The sequence below is a fragment of the Periplaneta americana genome, chromosome 4 (genome assembly GCF_040183065.1).
Source record: "Periplaneta americana isolate PAMFEO1 chromosome 4, P.americana_PAMFEO1_priV1, whole genome shotgun sequence".
NCBI lineage: Eukaryota > Metazoa > Arthropoda > Insecta > Blattodea > Blattidae > Periplaneta > Periplaneta americana.
The window spans coordinates 125,766,464-125,792,588 of NC_091120.1; the positions used below are offsets into that span (position 1 = coordinate 125,766,464).

At 36.8% G+C, this 26,125-nt stretch overlaps 1 protein-coding gene across 3 annotated transcripts in view; it reads right to left on the reverse strand.

Moving 5' to 3' along the window:
- The window catches only part of LOC138698185 (phosphatidylcholine:ceramide cholinephosphotransferase 2-like), a 582,479-nt gene that overhangs the window by 506,557 nt on the left and 49,797 nt on the right, over window positions 1-26,125 (reverse strand). The window contains exon 1 of one of the 3 annotated variants that reach the window (XM_069823934.1): window positions 20,546-20,798. The exons of the other annotated variants lie outside the window; for them this stretch is intronic. Coding sequence (XP_069680035.1) covers window positions 20,546-20,724 — 179 coding nt within the window. The 5' untranslated portion in view covers window positions 20,725-20,798. Of the gene's footprint in view, window positions 1-20,545; window positions 20,799-26,125 lie in introns of those variants that run through there. 3 annotated transcript variants of the gene reach the window in all.

A 26,125-nucleotide genomic window follows, 5' to 3' on the forward strand; every position in this document is an offset into this window, starting at 1 on the left:
ATGAAGATACTACTCTTATCCAGAATGACCTCAATAGAATAAACGATTGGGCAATAGCCAACAAAATGAAAATAAATTCTCTAAAGAGCAAAGCCATCAGCTTTACAAGGAAAATAAATAAAATAGTCGCATCGTATACGTTAGGGGGTGAAACCATTCCGGAAGTTAACAAATGTAAATACCCCGGAATAACATTTAGCAGCGATCTCGGCTGGGGGAACACGTTTCAGACACAGCGGGAAAAGCATGGAGAGCGTTATACTTTGTGAATGGGGGTACTAAGAAAAGGCTCTGATAAATCCGAGAGATTGCATATAAATCACTAGTACGTCCAGTAATGGAATATGGTGCTGCATGTTGGGATCCTTATAGATTAGAACATATTAAGACACTGGAAAAGATTCAAAAACGGGCTCTTAAGTGTTGTCGGAAAAGTTCACCATTAAAATGGGACACACTCACGGGCAGGAGAACGCGAATTCGATTATGCGCACTGTTCAAAACATACAGATGTGAGCCTGCCTGGAGAGAAATAAAAAATAGGTTGCAGCCGCCAAATTACTCTTCAAGGAACGACCACTTATATAAATTGAGGGAAAGGAGGCAGAGGACGGACACTAGAAATTTTCTTTTCTCAATCGTACTATCAGGGACTGGAATGCTTTACCTGCAGACTTACTAAAGGCTTTACCAACAACCAAAAATGTATTTAAAATAGGCTTAAGGATTTTACTAATAGACGGTAATTATACACAGTATTTAAAGGGTGTAAATGATATGTTGTTATTGAAGTGTTGTATCAGTGAAGAATTATGGTGTGTCAATGAAGTGTGTTGTGTCAGTGAAGTGTGTAGTGTAAGTGAAACGTGTTCCTGTCAGTGAAGCTTTATAGTTTATAGTGGCAGTGCAAAATATTTGAACAGTGAAATGTTTTTGAAGTGTTAGTGAAATCAGGATAGAATCAGTGAAATGTGTCGTAGTTCCAGTGCAGTGAGTGAGTGAGTGGGTTAGTTGACAGCGAAATGAGTGTAATGGTGAAAGGTACTTGTGCAGATGTGAACATATCATACTCGTGGGTTTTAGTTCGATCTTAGGTTTAAGATACAAATTAGATTTATTTCAAATGTTATTTTAAGTGATCATTTCATTTAATTTAGGATATTCCCTGTTATTATTATTATTATTATTATTATTATTTTTATTATTATAAATTAATGTTAGTATTAATTATTAGTATTATTAATTGTATTTTTAATTAATAAGTTTATTATTGTCATTATTGAGTGTAATTAGTTACCACTGCCACCGGGTATATATCCATTGCAGTGTGAATAAATACATATACAAAATTGAAATACTATTATAAAAAAGACTACGCTATGTATTAGTAAGTCGTGACGAGTTATTCCAACTTGTTGAGGAAACATGTAGTAATCGTCGACCCAGAAATTCACAAGAAATTTTGTGCGCTTTGTTGATTTGGAAAAAAAAAACCCTGCCCAGAAAGAGTAGCAGAAAATATACGGCATTCAGGAATACTTGAAGCACTTTGGGACAGTGCTAAATTTAAACAGTGTGCATAGCAATGAACAAAGTTTGTGGAAAAGGCTCCTTAATATTAGCTTGACACCATGTAATGAAGAGGCCATCACTGCACTTCCATCGTAGCTCTGTGCGACAAGTTTCTTACTGCAATTTGAAAAGTGTTGAATATGTCTTAAAAATAAGATCAGAATGTGCTGCCGCTGTTTTGTTCTCACTTACATACAAATTGCTCTACCACCCTTCCTTCAATCGTATATCGATAAATGAGAGAAAATTGTGATTTATTCGAGACGTCAGTTGTCTCATCAGCTATTATCGTAAAAAAATGAGATTTCTGTAATTTCTGTTTAATTTCCTTATTAAATGTACTGGCAAAAGATTCAATTAAATCATTTTGAATACGATTTGATACATCTTTGAATACTGTAGATGTCTCCAAATGATTTTTAGAAGAGGGTCGTACTGGGCGGTGTAGTCCAAAAGCTCTAAATAATTACCGCGGTTGTTGGGAAATTTTCGATTTACCGTTTCCTCTAAATGAAAGTTCCAGTTTTGCAGTAAACAAATGGCGTTTATAAGCTCTTTCAGAATGTCTCTATTGCGCGTTACCTTTTTATTATGTATAATAATACTTTGTTGTGTTTGGTCACTCAGCTCAGATTCAATATGCACAGTTCCAAAAGTCGCGAGTGCGTTAGAAGCACGAATATGTGCAATAGCAACATCATGATTGTGATGTAGTTTATGCTGTGGGCAATTTTATTGTTTATGGTGGCTGTACTGTTTGGTTTTTTTTCCTGAACGCACCCTGATCTTCTCCTCCGCTCATTGGAGGAATGACACGCATCGCCGGCCTCGGCTGGGAGACCGGGCTAACGTTCAGTTGGTGAGAGAACTCGACGCAGTTATGACATCAAGAGAGAAACGGGCAGTCTCCCGTCTCGGCTGAGATAGTCGTCAACTACGTCGTCGCGGTGGTCGGGTGACCCCGCTGATTTGGATAGCTACGACTTTCGTCTGTGTGGTATATTTCACCGGTGGAACATCGTTTGGATATCATCGCTTTACAGACTAAGGGATGGTCTGTTTCATCCTTAACAGCGCGCTGGCCAGCATTCCTAATTTTCATATTCTACACTACGAGGGATCATTAACGTCCGTAAATCTACAGGGAAATTCTCTGGCGTCGCTATGCCATTAATGTACATAACGGATTACTTTGTTATCGTGTACTTCCCATGGATTTGAACTTTAATTCAGCTAAAGGTTGGAGACTACAACTTTATACGTCTTATTTGAGCCCGAGTCTATCCGGACTGTATTTTCAATGAGTGTTTAATTTACTCTGTGATACATAGCCATTCTTACATTCATTTTGATGGTAGACATTAATTTTCTCTCTTTCATTATCTCTATATTGTTATTAGATTTATAATTCTTTGTTTTTGTATTTTCACATTAACTTATCTCTCTCAGTTTGTTAATATTAAATTGTTATAATTATCATGGCTTTTACTTTATACTATTTGTGAAAGGCAGCAAAAAATACCTAAAGTTACGATCCTTTTTCCTTTCCTGGGTTTTACTCAGGCACGCTGATACAACATGATTCCGTATTCCTTTAGTTAAATTACTGTGTTTAGCTTTTGTTGCTGAATTAAATTATTATTATTATCACCAGACATAATCAAAACTTTTTATTGCACTTATAGGCCTAAACACGTACACAATGTAACTATAAAGTACCGGTACAAACAAACGCGAGAGAAACAGTACGTTTTACACTCATTCGACTTCGCTCAGCCCAGGCACGCTACCGGCTGCTTGGGGTATATACATTTACTGCAGTCTCGTGAGGCGTCCCTCATTGGTTAAAAGTTATGATGACGTGGGTTGTCATGGCAACTTCCATGCTAACCTGCATTCAGCACTGCTGGCACCAAGAGGACTCTTGGCTGGCGACTGGCACTCTGCCAGCTCAGGACCGCAGTATGTGCATTGTGTATGCCCCATCACGCGACTTACAATTAACAAAACGTATTTAGAAACGTTTCAGGACTTTATGATTAAATAAACAGAAAGTTTAATCATGGATTTACGTAGATATCGTGATTCCTACAATCAATCAGTGCTGCCCAAGCCGTGCTTGGGTGGACTCCACGTCACTGGTTCCGACACATAGCGAAGGTGATACAACAATGCAAAATGGACTCTTATCAGTGATGCTCGTTACAAACAACGTGCTGTAAGAGTAATAGAATTCCTTGTTGCGGTAGAAGAAACAATGGTGAATATTTGCAATTTTTGTGGAAAGTCTATGAAAGGTCTGCATTTGGCAGGTGCACCGTTGATCACAGGCTTTAGAAAAAAAAATAACAGGGCAATAATCATTTGCCGCGGTCTGCGCGACCAGCCATGGCTAACCGTTCGTGAGGATCTATGCAAAGTCGACAACTGGTGTTTATGCTAAGCAAAGGACATGTGGATCCAATTCATTAACGATTAACCATGCTCTCGGATGTTCAAAGGGGTTCCACGAAGTTTCAGAGAAACTGAATTGTTGGCACGTTTTGAAACTGAAGGGAAGGCATTCTGTCACGAATCGTAACATGTGAAGAATCCTGGATCCATCACTTTGAGCCAGAAACAAGAACTTGGCTAAGTAACCAGAGCAAGTACTGGTACAGACAGGGTATACATGATCTTTCTCGATGACGTAAGGCCATAGGAGTTCATGGATATTATGTGGAAAAATAGAGAGTGTAGAAAAAACACCCGTTTATATGTGTGATTTTGGGTTTTCTGGAATAAATATTTACTGAAAAAAAAATGGGGCATTACTTTCTTGGGCAAAACTAAACAATATTTAATTATTTCAATGGAACACTGAAAGTAACCTTCAAGAATCCGCGAAACGCTTACAGAATTATATATAAAAGACGACCTTCCATCTCTTTTATATTGTGATCCTAATGAAAAACTTGCAAAATAAAATATCGTAATGTAAATAGCAGAGATGAGCTTTCTGAGAGTTGTCGCAAACTAAACACTGTATAAAAATCAATGCACATATCAGACAGAAAATGCACATTTTAAAATTGTTACGTAAAATAAAACAATTTAAGAAAAAACTCACCTAACTAAAATAGCTACTAAAATATAGAATCGCAGGAAGACTAGCTCCTGGTGGACCAAAAAGAGATGGGCAGACTGGTTTCATAGTTATATAAGCCTACATCATGAAGTATGAACAATCTTTGACCTTGTAATAGCATATAGTAGCAGCTGAATAATAATAATAATAATAATAATAATAATAATAATAATAATAATAATAATAATAATAATAATAATAAGATGATGATGATGATGATGAAGAAGATACCTTGACTACAGACACAACTAAATGTATAATACCGGAACTAAGGAAGAACAGAAGCTTACCCATCTGCAATGTCCTGTGACCCACCAATGGAATCCACGATGAAGCAGTGCTAATAAATACTATAAAAAACACAGTGTCGACAGAAACGCGATATGATACAAACACCAAAGCTGTCCTCCGCATCTGATATGTTCTAGGTCGCGAACAGTGCCGCCACGTGACGTTCCGCGTGGATTTTCCTGATAGTGGAAAGTGCTTAGTTGTGTGAATCAAAATATTTGTGTCCAAAGTATCACAAAAACATCTACACGAGATTTTTTTCTCAAAGATAGATACTTGAGGGTCTGCAGCTGATGGTAAAAAAAAACGAATTCCACCTAAATTTATCTTAAGGAAGTTGCGAAAGAGCGAAGTTACAAACAAACTGAAAGCTGCAGCAACAGGACAATCTGCAAGAACTGTCCAACTCATTACTATTGGAAGCGCCGAATTTCCTAACGTTTATACAGCTACAGTATATATTGTTACTGTTATTCCTCTTTCCCTTCTCAACACGTTATTATTGCAAGAGCCGTATTTCCTAACGTTTATACACCTCAGAATATATTATATTGTTTTTGACGTTTTTATTTTTCTTCTTCTCATAGATCGAATATTTAACGTATTTTCAATTCGTAAGATAGTTATTCTTTCAATTACTTCTATTGTTTCGAAATTTCTGACATTTTCCAATCCACAAAATATTTCACTTTCTCATTTTTCTTTATTTTTGAGTAGATACAGGAAGTGGTTATAAAATGTATTCTTATTACATTAATAATACATGTATGTTTCTTAACGAAAACGGTATGAGAAGTTTGAAATACTGGTATCAAATATCAAGTATCGAGAAACTGTAGTCACGAAACATCCCTAATACTGTGTCATTCTCAATACGATATATGTCTTTTCCAATTTCGTCTGTAATGTGTTGTCGGATATAACATTTTTACTTGTAACTGATAACAATTTTCTACCTGCAGCATGAATTCTACGACAGTTATAGTCCCATTCGTTCGATTCCACTGGGAGTTCTGCTGCAGTCTAATAACCAGTCTTCCTTACGTTTCCTAAGTGTATAGTCTGGGTCAGCTTACTTCATACCCTAAGGGTGAAACCTAACCATTTTTCCCCCATTACTACATATGCTAGTGGACTGTAGTGATTTTATAGTTTGCAGGTTGAATTTTCTTTTGCCAACTTCGTTTCGAATTTCGATACTGACAAATACTACAAATGATAGTGATTTTGTAACTGCTATGTTGGCACCTGAGACAAATATCGACAATATTTGTCGGTACTGGAGTTCAATGAAATTAAAATTGTACTAGATTTCTGTTACTGGAAGCTAGTAAAATTTGAATATACTAATAATTAATTCAGTATTAATATTACATACATAATAGTTAGTTTATGTGTTGGGTTGTGATTATAATTCAAGACTATAGTCAGGTAAGTTTTCGGAGTTAGTACTAATAATTTCATGTGGTCAAACAAAATACATTTTTAGGTCTCGTGAGTCAATTGTTTAGTCAAACCAATGAATTTCGTATTGCCAGACAAAATACTTGACATGTTGATCCCTTTTTCGTATAGTTTGCCTACGAAAATAAGTTACAAATTATTGAATTATTTAGAATAACCTTCCAACATAAAGTACGGTAAGTAAATAAGTCATTTAGTACTAGAATCGTGTGATATCTGGTAACAGTTGGCAACACTGACAAGATGGCAATATTTGCTGTTTAGGAACTATTCTTATGTGACTCTCACGAGAAAGGTAGCAATTTGATAGCTCACAAGCAGCGTAAGTGTAAGTGTATTTAACCTGTCACTTCGTTATCAATGTGACAAGTTTTCATGTGCCGATTCAGATAAGGCGCACTTTCACTCGGCAGGGAACTCGAGCTTGACAACACGCAGTGCACTCAACTGTATTGTTGATAATTGATAATAAAATGTGGCATTTCGAGTATTAACATAACTCCTATGAATAAACACGTAAATAGCCTATCTCTGTCCTAGGTATTGCTTGTTTATAGACGAATACAACTTTTATAATACTAAATCTTCACGAGTGCGTACACTTAAAGCAAATTCAATCCATTGAAACTATTTATTGTAGATGGATAGATGGATAACTGGATGGATAACTTTAAACTTCTTTCCAATTAAGACAAGATCTTGCAACCTATAATTAGATTCATTTTGAATTTCAATTAATATTTGCACATAATCGTTTAACATGGTTTCATTACGAGCAGTTTCTATCCTTCGAAAGTGAGCCATATTACCTTCCCGAAACTGACTTACGAAAAGTGTAAGTTTACGACTGATATCCCGTAATTTATTCAAGACATCAACAATGAGCTGGCCTTTTCCCTGAAGAGAGATATTTAAATTGTTGAAAATTAATAAATTCTAACGTACCCTACCTCATGTAATAATGCAACTTTCAACTCCTGAACCTTTTTACTGCAATCTTCATCAACAAAACCATCGTATCTGTATGTGTGAAATAGAAATTACAAATTATATTATATTTTCCTCTTTCTTTCAAACTTTTGTGGCAGATAAGTATTGACTCCAGCTGCTGTAAACAAATAAGCATTTATTCATGCAATATTGAAAGAATTTGCCTGATGATCACTTTTCCGTCTTTTAGATTCCTCCATTATGTAGCCGTAGATAGGCAAAGTGAAATATCTACTGATAATACACATTACACCAGATAGCTACGTGGACTATCCTCTACCTATAGCAGGTCTACGTCATTCTGACGTACTTTTCCGGCGACCTGTTAGACGGCTCTCCCGCTCCGAAGGAGCGGCCGCGCCCAATGAGCGCCGTTTGTGAAGGCCTGATATAGAGTGTTATTTGGACGGTCAAGACGTAGATGGGAGGATGATATTAAAATGGATTTGAGGGAGGTGGGATATTATAATGATAGGGACTGGATTAAATATTTAAATGTTACGTTTTATTTAACGACGCTCGTAACTGCAGAGGTTATATCAGCGTCGCCGGATGTGCCGGAATTTTGTCCCGGACGAGTTCTTTCACATGCCAGTAAATCTACTGACATGAGCCTGTCGCATTTAAGCACACTTAAATGCCATCGACCTGGCCCGGGATCGAACCCGCAACCTTGGACATAGACGGCCAGCGCTATACCAACTCGCCAACCAGGTGGACGACTGGATTAATGTTGCTCAGGATAGCGACCGATGGCGGACTTATGGGAGGGCGGAAATGAACCTCGGGTTCTCTAAAAGTCATTTGTAAGTAAGGTAGCTGCACCGAAAGCTGACACTGACCCAAATGTGTCGTAATAAGATTACATGTAGTCAGAAACAGAATTTCTGAAGTTGTTCTAACTTCCTGTTATCTTGGCAACATCACACAGTATTATCCTGGAAATACACCTGAATTCAACAAGATGGATGCTGCATAAAGTAGACTGTTGTATCATTTTGCACGGAATAGCCATTATTGTTAAGCAAAACGGTAAGCGTGCACATACAATTATTTTAATCATAATGCCAATTTTATGTGGAATTTTAAGTTGTTATTAATATAGAATATGTAAAATGGTATGCAGAAGATAGTAAGAGCATGGTTTGTTTGAAAACGAAGTTAGAATAACCTGTCACAGGGATGTCAGCCATTGGTACTCTTAATTTTACAGATGTTCCAGTGTCTGACACAATGTGTCAGGCTTTGGTGAAATAAAAAAAATTCACATTTAAATGAGTTGTTTGTTCATATTATTCCAGAAAAGTTACAAGAACCTAGTATTTAAATCTACTGGCAATAGGAAGTTCTGTACCAAAAGCTGACAGGGTGTGTCAACTATGAGAGCAGTTTCAAAAATTTTGTTCCTAAGGCTGACAGAATTTTTTGTCACCCAAGTAATAATTTTAAATCCCCTGTTCCAACAAATTCTTTCCTTGTATTCTTCTATCTGAAGTCTTTAAACTTTTATCATATTCATTAAAATACATTAATTTTTTTTGTATCTGTACCGGTGTTTCATATTAAAATTTTAATAATTGTGGTTTTCATTAATTTTGTTCCTGTCATATGAATATTTTTGTCACGTGAGATTCAGTGCTATTAAAATAATACCTTTTCTTGTTCATATTGAAGTTAAAAAAATCTCTATTTTCACTGAAATCACTTCGTTTTATTATGGTAATTGCAAGGAATGTTTAATTAGAATACTTTGTTCTTCTTATAGATTCCTAATTTAGCTAAGGGTTCACTATGCCTCCACCATGTCCTTCAAGGGAAAGACAGGTAGTAATTATTGAAGATGAAGCTACAAGAATTGCCAGGACAGAGATGATAATGACAGTGATACCCCAGGCCCAATTCAGTAAAATGAAAATGAAAAATGTTTTTCTCCGCAAAGGAATTTTATTTCTCAAAATAATCTTCACCAGTGTTTAGGCACTTATCCCTCCTGCTCACCAGATTTGTAATACCTTGATTATAAAAGTCTTTTTTGGCTGCTGGTGGCACCAATCACGTCACCGACAGTAGCAAACCGGCACCCTTCCAGGTCACTTTTGAGCTTGCTGAAAATCTGGAAGACGCAAGGTGACAAGTCCGGGTTGTAAGGGATGTGTTCTAGCTCCTCAGCGCAGGTCTCGAATGGTGTCCATGGTGTGCCGAACTGTGTGTGGTCGTGCAATGTCGTGTAACAAAATGACACCTTCACGCAAACTTCCATGTCGCTTGTTTTTAACGGCACGACGCAATTCAGTAAGGAGGATTTCGGAGTATCGAGCGCAGGTAACAGATTCTCCTCTCTCCATGAAGTGGCAGAGTAATAGATCCTCTGAGTCAAAGAACAGCATGAGTATCACCTTGCCTGCGGTTGTGAAATTTCTGAATTTTTTAGGCGTGGTGATGTGCCGTGCTTCCACTGCATGATGTGTCGCTTGCTCTGCGGTTCGTAGTTGCACCATGTTATATTCCACGGTCACAATACGTTACAAGAAAGCCTCCACCTCCTGTTCATAACGCATCAGATGTTGCAAACTCAGTCCCATTCGGTGTTATTTCTGCTCATTTGTGAGCCATTTTGGACCCACTTTGCGCGCAGTTTATGATATTTCAATCGGTCGTGATTTTTGAGTATGCAAATCCATTACTGGTATTCAGGGCCCGGATGAGATTGTCTGCTGCAACATTTTTTTCCGTGATGACTGTGTGGGACTGGCCAGGCGCGGGTCGTCCTCCAGTGATGTTCGCCCTTGTTGGTATCGCTTTGTCCACTCATACACTCGGGCGCGCAACATGCAGTTGTCCACGTACACCTTCTTCATAGGGCGACGAATTTCAATTGGTGAAACGCCTTCGGCGGCTAGAAACACCACACTATGCTGCGAGAACTTGGACGCTCCCGTTACTGTGAACGTCATCTTCGTCTTGCTGCCGCGCATCACTCCCTGCGCATGCAGGTTGGCCAACCTCAGACAATATAACTCTCAATCAGTAGTATCAGCTCCAAAAATTTCCCTCATGTTGGCAGCCGATTTCTCGTTTTCATTTGATTGACCTTCTTAATACTTTAGATTATTTGAATGAAAATTCAGGACACACTTCTGGCAGTTCTATCTCAGGCTCAGGTAATATTTCAAATAATCTTTCAGGATACAAAGAACAAGAAGGATATACACTAAGTGGTTCTGGTCAAACAATTCCTTTTCCCTTAAAAAAAATGCACACGTTAGGCATCAGAAAACAAGCACACCTAACAAAAGAATTAAGAGAAGGTTATAATAGTTGCGATTTCTGATGAGTGGAAAAAATATCATGCAAAGAATACAGAAGAGGATTGTATAGAAAAATAAAAGGAAAAAAACGAAAGAAAAGAGAAGAAAACAAGGAGACAAAGGAACAGAAAAAGATGCTACCAAATAAAGAAGGAAAGAGACATCTTCTGAAGAATCATCTCATTCTTCTATTGATGTGTTGCTAGAACACGAAGAAGGAGATGACTGGGGTGTAGAGAAGTCAACTATCTTTCGTAAAATTATTTCAATGATGGTAAAAGTAAATGATTATGTAATTGTACAATACGAAGAATAATTCTTCCGGGTTTTGTATTACATATAAACGAAAACACAGCTTATGCTAAAGCAGTGTTAATGAATAGCAGTGGATGGAAATGGCCACGAATAGAGGACAAACTATGGTATAACTCAAAAGATATCCTCGGAAAAATCAGTCTTCCAAAATATGACAATGAGAAACAAATACAGTATATCAAATGAACAAAATTGAAAAACATCGTGTCACATTTACTTAAATTGACCACAAAGTTTGGTAATTTTGTAAGAGTAAGAACTATATTACGAATTTAAGACATTATATGATACACAGTATTTCAAAGTTAAGTTTCATTTTTTCAATATTGTTCTTATAACTTAACTGTTTCCCTGTACTGTTTAATATAAATGTTAATTTGTCAGTCATAAATTAATTTAACTCATACAAAAATGTTTTATGTTAAGTGTCAACTTTTGGAGCATGTATGCGTCAGCCTTTGGAACAAAGCAATTTTTGACGTGTCAGCTATTGGTGCAAGTAACATGCTTATTTGAAAAAAATAAAAAATATATATTTGCTCTTCATATAGCATTTGTTTGTGTGATTCTCCAGTTTACAGAAATAAGTACCTTGTCTCTGATACCTGTACCAACTCATATAAGTAACTTAACTTACCTGTAATGAAGCAAAATTCATAATTTGTTCCTTAAAGTGTCAGCCTTTGGTACACTTACCTTAAGTAAATAAGGAAATAGATTGAGAAAATTATGATACAGTTTGTATTGCTAAAATAATTTAAAATACGTTTAAAATAATGATGAATGTATTTTCAAAGTTGTGTTAAATTTTAGCAGTAAGAAGAGTGACTATGAAGTAAAATTGTTAAAAATATTTCTACGATGTACCGAAGTACATATAATATTTCCATGCAAGAATTCATATGATGAAGGATGGGTGGAGGGGAGAAAAATTCTCTCCGGCACCGGGATTTGACGCGTCTGTGACCCAGTAGCCTCCCGTGGTCAGATTTCACAAGCACATTCCCTCTCTAACGAATAAGGCACAAAGATAATAACAACCCAATCCCTTCCCGGTCACATTTTATTTATAAATATAAACAGCTCTCTTCCCTCCCGTTCTAAAATCCAGTTTCTTTTCGGTCAATTTTAATATATGTCTTCCTATAAACATATAAGATCACACTAGCATTCGGAAATACTGATCTGTTGCATTGGGTATAGAAATTTCTAAGTCCGAAACATTTTCAAATGGATTAAATTTCCAATTTAATTTGGAACACTCATCCACTAAAAGTACGTAGCTCATGCTTTGTTCTTGTTGTCCTCCGAGCTTTGTAAAATGTAAGATGATGTGCGCTATACTGCCTCAAAACTAATAAACTGCCATAAGATTGTAGTATCATCGATTAGTGTCATGAATTTCAAGCGCTATGTTCGGTTCAAGTTCGTCGAGCGTGACAAGAACCGAAGTCTGCTTTGAAGAAGCGGATCTATTCAGCTCGCTCGAATCTGCCTCTTCAAGCGCGCTGGCCTCTCCTCCCCTCCGTAACCCATCCCTTCATGCTTTTAGGTGCGTAAGGATTTTAGAACAAATCTTGAAATTGTATTTAGATGTAAGGGCAGGTAATTTCTATTACCAAATGATCATTAAATATCGACAGAATTATACGTACATATACGTAAATCGCATTTTGTTTTAGAAATATATGACAGTTTTTACTATACCAATTACCGACAGAAAGTAGCTATAATTACATACTTCACATACTATTCAAATAAATTACAGTTACTCGGTAAACAATAGATATGTGACTGACTATACGGATGATGAAAGTATTATAACATGAACATAATATAAAATAAATTATAAGTTCATAAAAATGAATGATTTCATTTTCATACTAGGCTACACATCATTATAACTTACAGTATATTATCCAACCTGCTAATAAATACAATATATGATTTCATTTTCGTGATTCACATAATTCGTTGTAGCTTGCAATATTCAATAAATAAGATTATTTCATTTTCATACTACACATTGAAGTGTACACACTTACAGTATCCTACCTGTTAATAAATAGAAAAAAATTATTTTCATACTATACATAATTACAACTTATACAATCCACTCTGTTAAGAAATAATATCCAACATTTAAATAAATGTTTTCATTTTCATACTACATATTATCGTTCTGCACTATGTTCGGTTCATTTTGTCGAGTATGGCGAAGTTCAATATTTGGCGATGTTCACTTTGCAGGAGGAGGCCTGTCATGTTTGTTCGCCAATATTACGAAAAATTTTGCTGTCCTCTCCATCCCTTCATGCTTTAAACTAGCGTTGTGTATTACAGGCGTTATGTTCTGTTCAAGTTTTTCGAGTATGGAGAAGTTTGATTTTCGCCGATGTTCGCTCTGCAAGAGAAGGCCTGTCGTGTTTGTTCCACCTTGTTATAAAAAAAATCGCTGTCCTCCGCTCCCACCCGTTTATTTTTTAACCCCTTAAGGATTTTAGTACAGATCTTGCGATTAATTTGTCATAGGCCTATGAAATAAGACGAAGTTTGTAAAATCTTGGTTGCCGCTCTCATGTTCGAACACTATTTTAAACCACTTAAGGATTTGAGCACACACCTTGCGATTAGTTTGTGATGTGAAATGAGAAGAGTTTTGTAACATCTTAGTTGCCGCTTTCATGTTCGAACACTATTTTAAACCACTTAAGGATTTGAGCACACACCTTGCGATTAGTTTGTGATGTGAAATGAGAAGAGTTTTGTAAAACCTTGATTGCCGCTCTCATGTTCGAACACTATTTTAAACCGCTTAGGATTTGAGCACATATCTTGCGATTAGTTTTCATATGACATAAGACGAAGTTTGTAATGTCTTGGTTTCCTCTATCATATTTGAACATTGCACAATACTAGTCGGTGCTATGAACATATGCGTTTTTTAAATATATATATATATATATATATATATATATATTTGATTTATTTATGCGTATATATTTTGTGAATGTTTAGTCACATTAATTACTTACTTCCAAATGGCTTTTAAGGAACCCGAAGGTTCATTGCCGCCCTCACATAAGCCAGCCATCGGTCCTAATCCTGTGCAAGATTAATCCAGTCTCTACCATCATATCCCACCTCCCTCAAATCCATTTTAATATTATCCTCCCTTCTAGGTCTCGGCCTTCCCAAAGGTCTTTTTCCTTCCGATCTCTCAACTAACACACTACTGTATATGCATTTCTGGATTCGCCCATACGTGCTACATGGCCTGCCCCTCTCAAACGTCTGGATTTAATGTTCCTAATTATGTCAGGTGAAGAATGCAATGCGTACAGTTCTGCGTTGTGTAACTTTCTCTATTCTCCTGTAACTTCAACCCTCTTAGCCCCAAATATTTTCCTAAGAACCTTATTCTCAAACACCCTTAATCTCTGTTCCTCCACAGTCATAGTCTAGTTCCATAGTCATATTAATAACAACAAAAATTGTCTATACTCATTACTATGCATAATTTCACAAGATAATGTGCCTGACATTCTTATGCAGCTAAAGCATAAAGGCGCAGGGAGAGGAGGAACTAAGGAGAAAGGCACTGAACATGTGTAAGGAAGGGGAAAGATTGAACAAACGCAAAGGGAGCTTCGGTTCTACAGAAACTCGGCAAACTTGAACCGAACATACGGCCTCTTACCGGTTTTCAGTAGGCTTGGTTATTTTAGTTTTCATGCTTCATCTCTACGTACTGCTGGATGTCTAAGGAGTAGGGCGAAGTCGTAGTACTGTATCTTGATATCCCCTCTCATGTTCGAACATTGTGCGACACTGTAATCAATCTCGCGTACGATAACGTATAGCTTGAAGTCGAAATTTCGTAACAAATCATTAATTGCATTGAAGCAGCTTTTACCATGATTGAACTAGTGAAAGATTTAAGTAAGAAGAGTAATAATGATTCAATATAAGCAATGGTTTTAAATAAATGTTATGTTTTTTTTAACGACGCTCGCAACTGCAGAGGTTATATCAGCGTCGCCGGATGTGCCGGAATTTTGTCCCGCAGGAGTTCTTTTACATGCCAGTAAATCTACTGACATGAGTCTGTCGCATTTAAGCACACTTAAATGCCATCGACCTGGCCCGGGATCGAACCCGCAACCTTGGGCATAGAAGGCCAGCGCTAGCAATGGTTTTAAATACAGTTTAAAAAAATACATCGAAAGATGGGGTGTACAAAAACGGACATATGTCAGAAAAATCTGTGACGTTAATTTGAACTTACGTCAGTCCGCATTCTATAAGTAGGGCGGAATGTTGTACTTCCAATGCACGAAGGAACAGGACTACAGATTACTAGTGTTCACAATAAATTAAATCCCGAGGGAACTGGTGTATGACATCCGTGAATTTGATTTCAGATGGGAAGGAATAGAGTTGTACCTTCTTTTAGCAGGGGAACGAAAATATGTAGCCTATTTAGGGCAATTCCGATCGAACCCACATCTGAGTGCAACTCCGGATCAGCAGGCAAACGCCCTACGGCCTGAGCTATGCCGGTGGCTATTGTGTAATCGTCCAATAATTTGAGGACACAGTGTGTATTTTGAGAGCCCTCCTTGTAAAACTATAAGTATACAATTCGGATTTAGATCATCAATTAGGCTATATACAAAGGCACGTTAGTGTTTGTTATTTATGGCATTAAGAATTCTCGATATTTCATCACAGATTCATTTGAAATCTACTTTATAGTGTAATGGGATCGAAGAGAATGTGTTGCTATTGTAGTTCAAAAGTAGCTTTAAATTTAATTTTCATAAACTGTTGAATAATTGTCCCTCGCCATCACTTTAATAGGTCTCTAATTCGTTCAGCAGTCCATTATTATTGTTACAAGTACACGTATCGTTTTCCATGGAAAAAACTCATGTTTCAAAAAGTACACATTTCTTACCTTAAATTCAACTATTATAGGCTGCTGAATAGATTTCTCGCTGAAATCTTGAACAAAAGAGGCGACCCAGTAAAAGAGACTGGGTAACTATGTATTCTTTCAGGACGAACCATTTCATTGAACATAAACATAACTAAAATTTGGTGATTGTAATTATTACCATTAGAATGTATAAGAAATGGAGGAACCTAATTCAGATGAAATTATATTAAATATTTAGACTAATGTCCTACATATAAACTAATCGAGGCTTTAGTACTTTCTTTAAAATTTGTCATTTACTGGACATACCTAATTATAGCCTATATAGTAGGCCTACATTTGCAAATAGTTATTTATGTTACAAGGGTTGAAAGTGAGGTTTTATGGATAAGTTGAGACGATTACGGCAGAAACGTAGTTCAGGCCAAAATTTCGAAACGAATTCGTAAAACACCCTCAATTCTTGTAACGTACAATATTTTATTTCATATTATGTCGACTTTATTACTTTTAATAAATGAATATTAACATGTATGTATTGAACAAATGGTAGAAAAGGACATCCTTAAAATGTGCTCAGAATGAACTGGCCCGTACGTAGGTGAACGAACTATGCTCATTACGGGGCCATCCATGAAAGAAGAGTAGATAGATGGAAAATCATGGAGGGAGATTTGGATGGATATTTTGAAGTTCAAAAAGAAGTATCAGATAAATGTAACGAAGCTATGGGAGAATGATGCAAAGGTACAGACATTTTGTAAAAGTTTCACAAGGAGAAAAGACGCAGGTATGTTCGATTTGCACAGTCGATAGAAGTAATATTCCACCGATTTATGTAATGGATATAGTGAACTGCACAATAAATATAAACATGGTGAAGATGTAGGTTTCAATTTTATTTACTAATTGCTGCATTATCATATAGAGTGTTGTAGGCCAATTCAGAAGTATTGTAGTATGAAATGTTAGAAATTCAATATTAACCATATTTTCTTAATTCATTATGTCGAATTTATTTGTTAATACTGTTTAAGTTATCGGCATGATATGTCCATTGCGGAACCGATAATTGAATTGATAGAAAAGGACACACCTAAAACCTGCTGAGAATGGATTGGCCCGAATTGTACCAACTTTGAAATGTGATAAAATAATTTTGAAGTAAATAAACAGGATTTGTCTGTATAATTTCTATTGATTACCTGCACTTGTTTAGTTTTGAAGTTACTAATTAAGTCTGCCATGGTTTATTCATTCGTATGTTGGTGATAGTGACGTCCCTTTTGTGAAAATTACATACATTGTATTGTAATGTTCTGTTTGTCGGTCATTTTGTAAGAGCATAAAGTAGTGAAATGAGACAAAGTATGATATAAAATAATAAACAATTTTCTCGAATTAGCTTCACATAACAGACTCACAAATGTTACAGACTTATTAACCAAAACTAGTGTTTCTGACATGAAGTAACAAGAGGGTTCGATGGGTACTTAGAAGATGGATAATGACAGGTACAAGTAATAAGATGCCGTTAAAAACAAATTTAATGTACAGTATTGGAGTATTTGGAAAATGTAATACATAGGTTCCTACTACGCTATAAATTGCATACTATAACCACAGTCTAGTATATACAGTCACGAAGCTTGAGTTGTGAGGGTGCTAGGAACAATTGACTGTGCCGGTACTAATTCGCATTGTCCGTAATGAGGCGATATTAGCGATCCTAGTGGTTACCAACTATCTATGGATGCATATTTACTACGTATTGAGCTTCGTGACTCTATAGGCTATGCTAGACACTAGACTGTGCTATAACCGTGGCGCGATTCCTCATGAAGGGCGAAGGCCGACAAGCCGATTGCTGACATATTCACATGCCTTAGCAGAGATAAACGATCAGTCAACCAATACGGGGGTTACATGTGGTGAGCACGATGATTCCCTCTCCCACCATTATAACTGGCTTATGAAACAGGATTTCGCTACATATTACTGTAACTTTTCAAATTCATCACTATACAGAGTGAGCACCGGCCCCATACACTGGCCGAAATTTCATGAGATATATCTTTCCTCATGGGAACTAAAATCAGCACACATTCTGTACTGTTAGTCCAAGGCGTTCACCGCTATGGAGTAACGGTTAACATGTTTGACTGTGAAACGAGCTGGCCCAGGTCCAAATTCTGGTAGGGACAAGTTACCTGGGTGAGGTTTTTTCCGGGATTTTCCCTCAACCCATTAAGGGAAAATGCTGGGTAACTTTCGACGCTCGACCCTGGACTCAATTCGTTGGCACGATCACCTTCATCCCATTCAAACGCTAGATAACCATAGCAGTTGATAAAGCGTCATAAAATAACCAATTAAAAAGAAAAATTAGTCCAAGGCACGACGTCTAAAACGGGGCGAGACATTTATGTATCTAGTTTATTACCTTTCATTATTCATTGTTTGGTAATGAAGATGTGTTTTATGATATCTGTAAGTATGGATTTATCTCTTCCGACAGAAAACACAAAGGAATGTCATGTACAGCAAAATTAATTTTCCAGCAAACACTCTATCCCTATGTAAAATATTATATGTACAGTACACTAAACACTTAACAATATAAACTGGATCATCTAACTTCACGAAATAAAAGTAAACTAATATAAAATAAATTAAACTATAATGAACTGAAGATAACATGAACTCTTTGAACAATCAGTGATATCTCACATGTTATGCAGGGACATGTTGAAGAAATTCCTCTTTTTGGACCATACAGATAAACGCAACCAAGTAGACTCTTCCTCTTTATTTATTGGATATTTAACAACGCTGTATCAACTACTAGGGTATTTAGCGTCGATGGAATTAGTGATAGCGAAATGATATTTGGCGACATGAGGTAGAGAATTCCCCATAAATTACCAGACATCCACCTTACGGTTGGGGAAAATCTAGGAAAAAACCAACCAGATAATTAGCCCAAGCGGAATCGAACCTACGATCGAGCGCAACTCCGGAACAGCAGGAAAACGCGCTACCGCTTAAGCTACGCCAGTGATCTCTTCCTCTTCTCAGGCAAATTAATATTCGAATCTGTTTTAAAATACCAGTACATCATTTTATTTTTACTAACATTTCTAATATTAACCTGGCTATACTTTTTGATTAACGGTTGAGAACCGGAAACATCGTTTGATACCCTCTTCCACGACCAGAGTTTCATGATACTGGCGTAAAATAAAAGCAAATAACTTTACTAGGTATAGGAGGAAAGAAAAATAGTTCATCCATTTACGTAAACTACGAAATATCGCGATTTTGAGTTTGATAATTTTCATTAGCGTTTTTTAACCAAAATACAGTACAGTATTAACAATAAGTGTTTTTACTCACGAACTGAGCTATTCATGAGAACGTATTCATTATGCAATCTATATTATATTGTCTACAGCACATTAGCGTACAATATAGAAAGTGAATTTAAATTGAAAAATAATCATAATATGGATATTTAAACACATTTTTGAAAATGGTGGCCGTACATTTCGATAGAGGTTCAGTTATTTTATACATATTATCTCATTAGACTATTGTACCTAATTCCAATTTCGTCCTTCTGTACCAGTAACTCATGTTGAAATAATTCTGTACCTACTCTATAAAAGAGTACCTTACGTACTGTAAATTCAGTATTCACTTCTGTCCGATCCGAAAAGATATGCTATCTACTGCCCGTCCAAATGGTAGAAAGGGGTGGAATTACGTGGAATCAGTTGTATAATATTGCGTAAACGTCCAATTCCTAACAGAGAATGTTTTCAGAAAAGAGCTAAGACAGCATACGCACTAGCCTTTACAGAGGGGCGAGAAGGAGTAGGTGGGGGAAACCAGGCTCCGATGTAAACAAATGGACGCACACTATCTGTGCCCAAAATATGATTCAATAATGAAAGCTCTTTCTTCACTGGAAAACGCGACCATATTTCTGGTACATACTATACTCACTAACTAATAGGCCTACTGTTTACTTTGATCTAAGGCGACTTTGACTGTATATGCGGCCGTGGTTCAATGTGGAGGACGGTTGATCTTCATTAGTAGAATGGGTGGGAGTGAAGTACATTAAAAAACTCGGGTACAATAAAAATTGAAGTAAAAATAAAATAATGTCCCTGTATAAGAAAGAGTATGGCAAGGGCCATTCATCCACCAAACCACCTCTCTATCCATCCATGAATCCACTCATGCTGTTAGCGGAAATAATCTAGTGTTGCGATAAACAGGGCGTAATACGAGTACTGCATTAAGGTTCATAAATATTAAACAACTGGATACAGACAACAGTTCCTCTCTGCAGTAAACTAATTGCAAACCGCAATCGAGAATGGAACTGTATAACAAATTTAAAGCTAATGGAGATGCTTCAAATCTGCGTATAAAAATGGACCTAAAATAGCATCTACTTTTCCGGAGGTAAAACCATCTTCATTTTTTTAACAATAAAATTATAAAACCGGTTGAAATGTTACATACCTATCAAGATTTTGACGAAGACACTCCATTTGTATGGCTGGTGATGTCAATGGGATTTCAAAATTCTCCGGCATTTTTCTAGATGACAGCAACCACTTAACTTTTTCTTTCTTTTCAAAAACAAATTTTACGAGATCGAATAAAAACTTTATCTTAGCACTTTTCACAACACGTAACATTGTTTAAGTATTCTGTCTGCCTTTTAATTAAAGAATTATTGGTAACTCAGAAAGCAAAATCGCCTGTTAGTGCCTCGCATTTACCACGTAGACCGTACCTGGGTAGAGGTTCTCTAACATAATCACTCCTACTATCGTCGTTACGGTAAAGAATAGTCATAAAACTCATAGACTATCACGTGACATAGATAAACAGTGATGTATGTCACTGTCAAGGTGTTGGAGTGCCACCACAAGACCGTAAATAATATAACCAACCCATAAACACTAAAGGACGATAAAATAATCCTTAGCATGTCTTCCTCCGGGAGGGAAATAGAGCTGCCTGAGAAACACGTTGTTGTAGATTTAAGTAAGACCTTATCCCTAACAGAGATATCCAACCAAATTAATTGACCATCTTAGCCACGTCAAATGTAGACGATGAATAATCTCCACAGCTGAAAGCGTCGTACCACTATTACTACTGGGCAATTACAACTTTGCGAACTAGACAGCGGCCGTGGCTGAATGGTTAGCTTCACTGCCTTCCATCTTGACTAACCGGGTTTGATCCCCGTCTAGATCACGCAAGAATTTGTGGTGAACAAAGCGGGCGCGAGGAGTTTTTCTGGAGATTCTCCCGTTTGCACTCACCATTATCATCATTCTACCAATACTCCACAATCACCGTCACTCTGCTACGAGGTTCCGAGCCAGGCCTTGAGAACACATAAAAAATGGCTGAAAGATGTAGGCCTAAACATTTTACGTCGTTCACTGTTCCACTAACATTAACGAACTAGAAATGGGCGATAGTCACGATAGTATCGATAGTACTATCGACTGTTGTCCCTACTATCGATAGCCATTATAATCAAAACTATCGATACCACCAATAGCAGACTCCGACAACGCAGACAATACTCACACCCGTCTCTGCCTGCCGATAGGCTTGGATTCCGGTGCAGCTGCAGAGCAGGTTAAAATTTAGGACTGGCCCATTCAGTAGGGTTTTATAAGCCAGTCCAGGCGGGACCCGAGAAAGCCTGCCTTTGTGCTCGTATTGTAGAGTGACTTGCATTCAGTATCATGGTTATCATGAAACAATACTATGTAGTTTGAAATCTAAGTTCGTTGGCAGTCACTTAAAAAAATCTGTATTTTCTAATAAAATACGACAAAAAATTCTTGATTAAAGTGACATAGTTTTACAATTTATTGCACTACAGGATTTAATAAAATAATAAGAAAAATATTATACATGTCATTTTCCTGCAAAGTGTATCTGACTCAACAAAATAGCGACATTTTTTAACTTGCAATTAAAAAAAATAACAGGAAAGGAGAAGAGAGGAGGGGAAGGGACGGGGAGAGAAGGAATGAGAAGGGAAAGGAAAGGAAAAAGAAAGGGAAAGAAAAGAAAAGGAGAAAGAAAAGAAAAGGGGAAAGAAAAGGTAAGGGGAGATAGAAGGAAAGGAAAGGAAAGGAAAGGAAAGGAAAGGAAAGGAAAGGAAAGGAAAGGAAAGGAAAGGAAAGGAAAGGAAAGGAAAGGAAAGGAAAGGAAAGGAAAGGAAAGGAAAGCTACAGAGCACCCTCTATAATAGGGCGAGAAAATGGATTTGTTGGCAGGATGAGAACGTTTTTACAAACTAGATTATAGGTGTCATGACATAATATTTATCAGTACATAGCATATTTCATGGAGAGGCATTATGTGTCAACTCAGTTAACATAAATAATGTTACGTCAGTTGTGGTAGGCTGTGTCATTTTCATTAAATCAAAATCACTACGTCATAGATATAATTTAAAGATCTTTTAGAAGGTCTGGGATCTGAATATTCAAATCGGCCATATAGCTTTCACGTTAATTGGCTCAGTAGAGGAGTCATGTTTAGTCGTTTCTTCCAGTTACATAATGAGATCGACAGCTTCAAGAAAATGCAAGTAATTATAAAAATGAAACAGTAAAATGTACAAAAAATAGAATAATATTTATATAATTACTGACAGTGGTTATTATTACTACATTATTGATTGTTATTATTATCTTCAAGGGAATGAAATTCCAGAATTGTCTCGAGACGAACAATTATGCGACGTTGAAGAGCTTACAGGGTAAAGACAAAAACATACGTAGTTCATTCAATAGACGCTATGAATACATTCATGGTAAAATTGGCATTATAGGATATTAGGCTACTTTCCTTCCTTAGAATTTGCCCTCACTGTAAAAGTGATTTTTCTTTAAATATACAGAACTATTATGAAGGAACCGATGAGTTTTTCGAAATCAAAGTTGCAGAGCTAAAGTAATGGAAACATAAAATGCAACTGTTTAAAATAATCCTTTCAAGTTCTCATGAAATGAGACATCACACGAGCTGAAAATGAAACTAGTTATCTTGCAGAATTCTTCGCTATTAATGTTGTGAAAGATATTGTTGATGATAAATTTTCCAGGTTGATACTTTCTTAAACCGAGTTAACGGCAGTATTTGGCTCTACATAATTATGTTTGCAAGCAAATGTTTTCCCGAAAGAATTACATTAAATGCCAGCATCTCAATAGACTACGCGATGATCTTCTAAGACCCAGCACTTCATCTTTCGATGCAAATATTGAATCCCTGATCAGAAATAAAATCGCAAAGAAACATAATCCACAGAAAAGAGAAAGGGAATATAAAGGATTATAAAGAGAGTAAATAAAAAGAGAAAAAGCATGAATCTGGTTAAAAATGACTTACATGTATCAATACGACGATATAGTTATTGCAGTTTCATTACACAAGAAGAAATGCAATAATTTGAGTTAGTGTAGGAAATTCTTATCTGATATTTTATTTATTTTATAAATTACACTTGTAATAGTTGGACATGCCTTTTATAGTACGGATATATCCTAACCTCGTAAGCAGTCCAAGCAATTAGAGTTAAAATACCGTTTGAAAACACGCTTTGGTTCCGCGAACGCCCATCAAATCACTCGCGGAATTCCTCGCTGCACAGTGATCCGAAACAGCAGAAAAACCGGAAAAACTTCTATAGTAAATATTTGCTTATAAATTCATGGCAATAATATTATAAGTGACTATTTCAACGCTCTTAGAGCTTATTAAGCAGAAAGTAGGCTACTTATTTACTTTTGCCCCATGTATAGCTCTATCAGTAATGTATTACTGTCATATCAATTACGTATATTTAGCTAGAAATGTAAAGTTTAATAATACTTCAGCTCTATTAAAATAAATATTTTAATACATCAATAATGTTATTAAATACATTAGCAAGTCTTAATACTCATTCCACTTCGCTTTGTTTCCGCCCTCGTCGTCCTCGTCGGAAGTAGCGTTAATGTCAGTTCTGGAAGAAAAATCTAGGGATATTTCAAATGGCGGCCCTTTACGAAGGTGAACTACATCAGCTGGAAGACATTTTTCAGGTTTTCTTGACAGTTTTCGAAGTGATATGATGATTGGATCAGAATCAACAGCAGTCTTAAAAATTCTTCGTCTTCAACAACCCTTGAGGTTTTTCTTGAATGACGTTCACGGAAGAACTTAATACCCTTGTTTTTGCCCTCTTGATCTTGTTATGACATTTTGCCAATGGAAGAAGTGAGGCAGAAATTACAAAGGCTGCATGAAGAAGAATCTTATTTACAGATGGGAGCGTATTATGTATAATACCAAGGATATTTTTATACAAAACGTTTTGCAGTAGTTGAGGCATACTCATTGAATGTTGATTGATTAATGCTGTATCCACAATAAATAATGATCAAAAAGCCACCAAAGGGTTTTATCAGAACTTCAACAACACCGGTGACTGTAGAAGCAAGTGAAGTGGATTCTTATGGGTCTGTAGTATCGGGGTGACGAGGAACGGAGATTTTACCAAATACGACGTGTGATCATTAAATTCCGAGACTGTGTTTGCTGTGGGCGAATGGATCATGTGATTGATAAGCGCGCGCAGCAGAGACATTAGACAACCTTGAATAGACGCGACAGTAAGTTTCAAAGCGCTATTTTCATTGAGGCCTGGGTTACACAAGGTTTTGTTAGCACGTGCATCCGCGCATTTGCGAAACACGGTGAAATTGAAACTGGAGCAGAGAGCCAACATTAAATTCTTAGGGAAATCGACAACCGAAACTCATGGAATGTTCAAGCAAGCTTACGGGAATGAAACTATGAGTCAGGCGAGGTGTTTTGAGTGCATTCGCAATTCAGAAATGGCAGAACATTGCTGAAGGACGACAAGAGGCCAGGTCGACCACACACGTGCAACACTGCCGAAAATGTCGAAAAAAATCGACAAATTGTGCATAACGGTCCTCACGTCCATTTTGAACATGAACGACCACAACTTTGGACAGAGAATAAATGGATGCTTCATGACGACAAAGCGGCAGCTCACAGAGCTCTCGCAACACGCGACAAGATGTTCGTTTCTCACACCCGCATTCACCAGATTTGGCCTCCTGCGACTTTTTTTTTTTTTTTTTTTTTTTTTTTTCCGAAGATGAAATTTAAACTAAAGGATCGCCGTTTAGGCACAGTGGAGGAGATCCAAAGCGAATCGCAGAAGGTGCTTGACAAGCTTCAAGAACGCGACTTTCAAGAGGCATTCCAAAAATGGCAGACATGTTGGGATCAGTGTATAGCTGCTCAAGGGGACTATTTTGAAGGAGATCGCAGCCAAATTTAAATCAGGTAATTTTATTTCCATTTAGGATGGGACAGGTCTCGGAATTTAATGATCACATCTCGTATTACTTTTGGAGATGATTAATCTAATTGGTAAAGTAAGTGAAATGGCACTACAATGTTACAAAGACATGACTTTCGCTGTAAGTCGGATTACTAAACTTTTATTTATATGACAACTGCCCACTACTTCCATCGAATTCTCACTTTCACACTAACATAAAACCATTTGGATTCATTATATCTAATTTATTTATTTATTTTTTAAACGTTAGTCCTAATGCCCCTGACAGCCAAGTGATTAGGCCTCCTAATAGACAACGCCATATACAATTCTAGTTTGCATACTTCGCCAAAGATTCGCGAGCGATTGCGCTGCACTCGTTCGCAAATTCTAACATCACCATTACACTTCAGACTTAGTAATTTCACATCGTCACTTCTTCGCCCCCTCCCGAAGACATTTCACTGAAAGTCAGTAAGTATATGAGACGCTGAAAATGTTAACAGGCATGGATATGAATTTTTTCAATACTGGTATGGATGAACTGAACAATTCGTTGGGACAAGTGAATAAGTAAAGTTGGAGATTATGTGAAGTAGTTTAGGTTCACTTCGCTCTTCGTTCAAACTTTTTAGCCATACTGTTAAAAATTCTCAATATTAAAAAGGTGCCACCTTACATTTCGGAAAACTCTCCGATCA